The sequence below is a fragment of the Thalassophryne amazonica genome, chromosome 16 (genome assembly GCF_902500255.1).
Source record: "Thalassophryne amazonica chromosome 16, fThaAma1.1, whole genome shotgun sequence".
Classification (NCBI taxonomy): domain Eukaryota; kingdom Metazoa; phylum Chordata; class Actinopteri; order Batrachoidiformes; family Batrachoididae; genus Thalassophryne; species Thalassophryne amazonica.
In genome coordinates this window covers 84,700,402-84,706,401 of record NC_047118.1, presented here as the reverse complement: position 1 = coordinate 84,706,401, position 6,000 = coordinate 84,700,402, and the positions used below count along the sequence as shown (strand labels likewise).

The following is a 6,000-nucleotide window of genomic DNA, read 5'->3' as shown; positions in this document are numbered from 1 at the left end:
TGTTTGTTAATAATTAAGAAGACGACCATGAGGAAGAACTGTTGGAATAAGGTTTTCCCATGATCAGTGTACTAAACAAAATAAACTCTAATAATCATAAAAAAATAAAAGGCAATAATAACACAAAACAATGCACAAAAATCCCAAATGAAAGAGTTGATAATGAAAAAAAAAAAGGTGCAACATACTCTGGAAAATATGGTAATAAATGTCACAGGTAACAATTGATCACACTGGATGTCCAAATTAAACCAGAGTTATCTTTTGACGTGTATTCATGTGGCAGCCATCTTTGGTGATTTGTAGGTATGGTAAGATATGTTGAGGAACACCAAGTGCTTTTCAGGATATACTGACAGTTTTTGTTTTTTTCCCGCCCCATTTTTAAAAAGATTAAAAACAGCTTTCAACATAATCAGGGATGCACTTGGAACAATGAGTGTGACATACAGACACTGATGTGGATATCCAACAAGGAAAGACATGGAACATCATACCAAAAACAAGCTAACGGCATTCAGTGAAGCAACAAGCAATTTCCTTTTGATTCTCAAGTCTGCAACCTCCTGGAAATGTCTGTAACAGAACCACAAAGGAAAACTCACAATACCTGGATTCACACTCGCAAAGGTGATGAGATCAGGTGAGCACCTCCAACTAAATCTTAAAAAATACAAACAAACAAACACACAAAACAGGCAGAGTCCCTAAAACACAAGCACTTTCCAGCCAGGGTGGACAAAAGAGCAACCAAAAAAGAGGCAGTCCACCGCCTGGTCCACCAACCAATCAAATACCACCTCGCGGTTCCCTGAGCCAATGGTCACCCTCAACTTGAAGCTTCCCCCATCACCCAGCTTGTTGTTGTTGATCGGGAACAGGTTGACCACTTCCATGTCAAAGGTCACAGCACAGCCAACAGTGACGGCAGGCAACTGATTGGTCATCTCTTTGCCATTGACAAACACAGCGCCTGAGAAAACAAGGAAAGCAGGTTTATTTCTAACACATTTAAAACATGTACAGTGAGGAAAATAAGTATTTGAACACCCTGAGTTCTCCCACTTAGAAATCACGGAGGGGTCTGAAATTTTCATCTTAGGTGCATGTCTAATCTATAAAAATAAAAAATAAAAAAAAAATCCGGAAATCACAATGTATGATTTTTTTTTTAATAATTTATTTGTATGTTACTGCTGCAAATAAGTATCTGAACACCAACCAACCAGCAAGAATTCTGGCTCACACAGACCTGTTCATTTTTCTTTAAGAAGCCCTCTTATTCTGCACTCTTTATCTGTATTAACTGCACCTGTTTGAACTTTTTACCTGAATAAAAGACACCTGTTCACACACTCAATCACACTCCAACCTGTCCACCATAGCCAAGACCAAAGAGCTGTCTAAGGACACCAGGGACAAAACTGTAGACCTGCACAAGGCTGGGATGGACTACAGGACAACAGGCAAGCAGCTTGGTAGAAGACAACAACTGTTATGATTATTTATTAGAAAGTGGAAGAAACACAAGATAACTGTCAATCTCCCTCGGTCTGGGATTCCATGCAAGATCTCACTTTGTGGGGTAAGGATGATTCTGAGAAAGCTCAGAACTACACAGGAGGACCTGGTCAATGACCTGAAGAGAGCTGGGACCACAGTCACAAAGATTACATTAGTAACACATGATGCTGTCATGGTTTAAAATCCTGCAGGGCAGCAAGGTCCCCCTGCTCAAGGATTCAAAAGAATTTTATTGTCATATGCACAAAGGAACATGTTCCCTGCACAATGAAATGTGTTTACTGCATTTAACCCATCCTAATTGCCAGTTAGGAGCAGAAGTCGCCTTTAGGCGCCCGGGGACCAGCTCCAGATGTATATACTGCCTTAGGTCAACAGCAGGGCTGAGCAAACCATGACCGGCCTCATGACGACAGACGAACACACAACACATAAGCCGGCCCGGTACATGAACACATATTGAAAGCACACACAAGGTAAAAGCCAGCACACATCCAGGCCCATTTGAAGTTCACCAGTAACCAGCAGGATGATCCAGAAGAGGCATGGGAGAAGGCCATGTGGTCAGATGAGACCAGAATAGAGCTTTTTGGAATCAACTCCACTTACCATGTTTAGAGGATGAAGGGAGGATGGATGGGGTCATGCATCGTGAGATTTTGGCAAACAACCTCCTTCCCTCAGTAAGAGCATTGAAGATGGGTCATGGCTGGGTCTTTCAGCATGACAATGACCACAAACACACAGCCAGGGCAACTAAGGAGGGGCTCCGTAAGAAGCATGTCAAGGTCCTGGAGTGGCCTGGCCAGTCTCCAGACCTGAACTCAACAGAAAATTTTTGGAGGGAGCTGAAACTCTAAACCTGAAAGATCTAGAGAAGATCTGTATGGAGGAGTGGATCAAAATCCCTGCTGCAGTGTGCAAAACCTGGTGAAAAACTACAGGAAAGTTTGACCTCTGTAATTGCAAACAAAGGCTACTGTACCAAATATTAACATTGATTTTCACAGGTGTTCAAATACTTATTTGCAGCAGTAACATACAAATAAATTATTTAAAAAATCATACATTGTGATTTCCAGGTTTTTTTTAGATTATGTCTCTCACAGTGGACATGCACCTAAGATGAAAATTTCAGACCCCTCCATGATTTCTAAGTGGGAGAACTTGCAAAATCGCAGGGTGTTCAAATACTTATTTTCCTCAAAGTAAATCAAATTTATCTACAAGTCTAGCTAACTAAAAACCTAAAATAAAGGACAAATAATAAAAATGAAAATAAAAAAAAACAATCTCAAACTCTGATTTAGAAGATGAGAAATTAAATTCAACTGTTTAATAACATTGTAGAGATCTCTGGTCAAAATATATTAATACAAACTCTGGCATAGGTTATGGAATTACCACAAGTACAGGACATTCATCCAGCATCCTTACTTTGCAGCAAATCACAGCTATGACCATGTGTTCACTAGATTAACAGTCGTAATGCATAATTAATGAAATGGAAACTAACCCAACAGGGAACTTCAACACATGGTAAAAGATGTTGGCTGTTACCAGTCAGCTGTGTCGGAAACCTGGTGTACGTATGAACAACATGGGAAGACTGTCTCAAGAAAACATGCATGAAGACCAAGAAAGATGTCAAACGCATTAGATAGAAAGGTCAAAGCAGCATGAGTCAAAAATATAAAATGCACAACGAAATAAATTAAAAACAAATGACAGTCACAGGAGACAATACTTGTGACAGAATTGTAAGAAATGGATGGGATGAAATGAGATTTACAGTAGGGAGATTGGATTCAAGCAGAAATCACCCCACCGAGTCTGCAGCAGCCAGAAAACTTAATGGTGGACACACCAACGGTTTTTCCACTCAAACCACTTCCATCAAAACCACCAATATAGTAGTTTGGTACACAACTTGCAACAAAATCACGGCTGCCTCCCGAAATTGCCCCCTTTGTCCAGAGCAGCTTTCTCCTGCCGCGTTATCGTGCAGAAACAACTCTCTCTCTCCGTCTTCCTGTCCAGAGTCCCAGCCACCAAGAAATGCATGTGCTGGGCTCGGCACAGAGACGATGCAACACACACTGATCTGAATGATCTCAAAGATGCGTAGTAAAGATGAGCTCCATTACAACAGTTTTTTTCCCCAGTGGAAAAAGGCCAAATATGAAAGGACATGCCGCACATTATTTAACATCCCAGTTACCAACACAACATCAAAGTATTCATGATTATAAGTCTATCCATACATATACATGCAGTAATAATTAGTGGTGACTGATGCATTTTATTGGTCATGATTCCTCTCGCTCAGAGTTACAGGTGCATTTCTGGAAAACATTTTACTCAGCATTTCTCGGCGTGACGCATATTTTAGAAAAAGCAGAAACATCCCAATGGAAGACAGACAGTGACACAAATGCTGCTACATCCAATAAGGAAGCTTCTGAGCTTTCATTTGAAAGTGGCGGCTCGGATTTACATAGGATGTATGGACAAGAGACAACCCACTTCACCCCGAAACTCTTAACAGAGTCTGCCGGAGTTTGGAACCTAACGTGGTGACACATCTCCACAACACTGCTTTTCAGGCAGCCTGAACATGCAGATGTATTTCTTACATTGGAAAGTTATTTTCAGGAGATAATGGACTTTCTATCTAACATGCCAGAATCATGAGAGAATGCGCGATCCATGCACGAGGACTTATAGTGGACCTGGCCATTGTTGATTGGCTGGCGACCGTGCGTGATTCGTGCTTGAGCACTTATTTGCCTAGTGGACTTTACATATTTAATCTTGGAAATCTTTCTACGAGTGGGTGAGCGCCCTGTTCAGTGTTTCCCTTTTGTATTATGTTGTCCTCAGTGGAGCTGGTAGGCCTCATTTTTATTTTACTTCAAAAGAGTCGGATTTTGGATCTTGCTCCATGGGGAGCAGCACACTTTAACTATGTGCACCTCTTCGCTGTTTTTCAGGCTGACTGATCACACTGACTGATGTATTTTTTTTTTTTAGATTTTTCACAGTTACAAAGTTGACAACACATATGCGTGCACAAAGCCGAGTCTCGAGCAGAAACTGTTTTTAACAGGCTGCGTTTATGACCAATGGCTGTGCAGGAGCACTAAGTCTTCTCACGGCTCCTGCTTTTACTGTGACAGCATTAAAATGAACAGTTATTATTTAAAAACAAATCATAAAACGACATCACACTTATGTAACGTCAAGGTAACATCCTTGACGTTAGGAGCTACATTCCATTCAAGCGCACGCTAGGATGTTTTCCTCAAAGCAATGTAAATGCAGCCAGAAACACTTGGAAAAACGAGTAGTCATGAGTACTTTGTTTTCGGCAGTCTCAGTAGCCGTTTGTTGCGAATGCGTATACCTTAAAACCGGTCACGGAAGTGTATCAAATCAAATCAATTTTATTTATATAGCACCAAATCACAACAAACAGTTGCCCCAAGGCGCTTTATATTGTAAGGCAAGGCCATGCAATAATTATGTAAAACCCCAACGGTCAAAACGACCCCCTGTGAGCAAGCACTTGGCTACAGTGGGAAGGAAAAACTCCCTTTTAACAGGAAGAAACCTCCAGCGGAACCAGGCTCAGGGAGGGGCAGTCTTCTGCTGGAACTGGTTGGGGCTGAGGGAGAGAACCAGGAAAAAGACATGCTGTGGAGGGGAGCAGAGATCGATCACTAATGATTAAATGCAGAGTGGTGCATACAGAGCAAAAAGAGAAAGAAACAGTGCATCATGGGAACCCCCCAGCAGTCTACGTCTATAGCAGCATAACTAAGGGATGGTTCAGGGTCACCTGATCCAGCCCTAACTATAATCTTTAGCAAAAAGGAAAGTTTTAAGCCTAATCTTAAAAGTAGAGAGGGTGTCTGTCTCCCTGATCTGAATTGGGAACTGGTTCCACAGGAGAGGAGCCTGAAAGCTGAAGGTTCTGCCTCCCATTCTACTCTTACAAACCCTAGGAACTACAAGTAATGAGGTCGAACAGGACAAGCACAGAGATGAGTCCACTGTCTGAGGCCATAAGAAGATCATTTGTAACCTGTAACTGGTTGGGGCTGAGGGAGAGAACCAGGAAAAAGACATGTTGTGGAGGGGAGCAGAGATCAATCACTAATGATTAAATGCAGAGTGGTGCATACAGAGCAAAAAGAGAAAGAATCACTCAGTGCATCATGGGAACCCCCCAGCAGTCTAAGTCTATAGCAGCATAACTAAGGGATGGTTCAGGGTCACCTGATACAGCCCTAACTATAAAGCTGCGTTCACACCGGGCACGACGCAAGCGACTGCAGCCACAGGTTGCCATGTAATCCCTACGTAAGGACGCGTTTTGGCGCCAAACTGCGCGACGCGATGGACGCGAGTGAAGCGATTTTGAGCATTTTGCGCGTTATTGCGTTGCGTCGCGTTGCCCTCCTCCCCAAGTTC

At 42.2% G+C, this 6,000-nt stretch overlaps 1 protein-coding gene across 3 annotated transcripts in view; it reads right to left on the bottom strand.

The window, feature by feature from the left end:
• Positions 1-266: 266 nt before the first annotated feature.
• crlf3 (cytokine receptor-like factor 3) overlaps positions 267-6,000 on the bottom strand; it is a 120,290-nt gene continuing 114,556 nt past the window's right edge. For all 3 annotated transcript variants that reach the window (XM_034190783.1, XM_034190785.1, XM_034190784.1), the window contains exon 9: positions 267-973. In XM_034190783.1, coding sequence (XP_034046674.1) covers positions 708-973 — 266 coding nt within the window. In that variant the 3' untranslated portion in view covers positions 267-707. The remainder of the gene's footprint in view (positions 974-6,000) is intronic.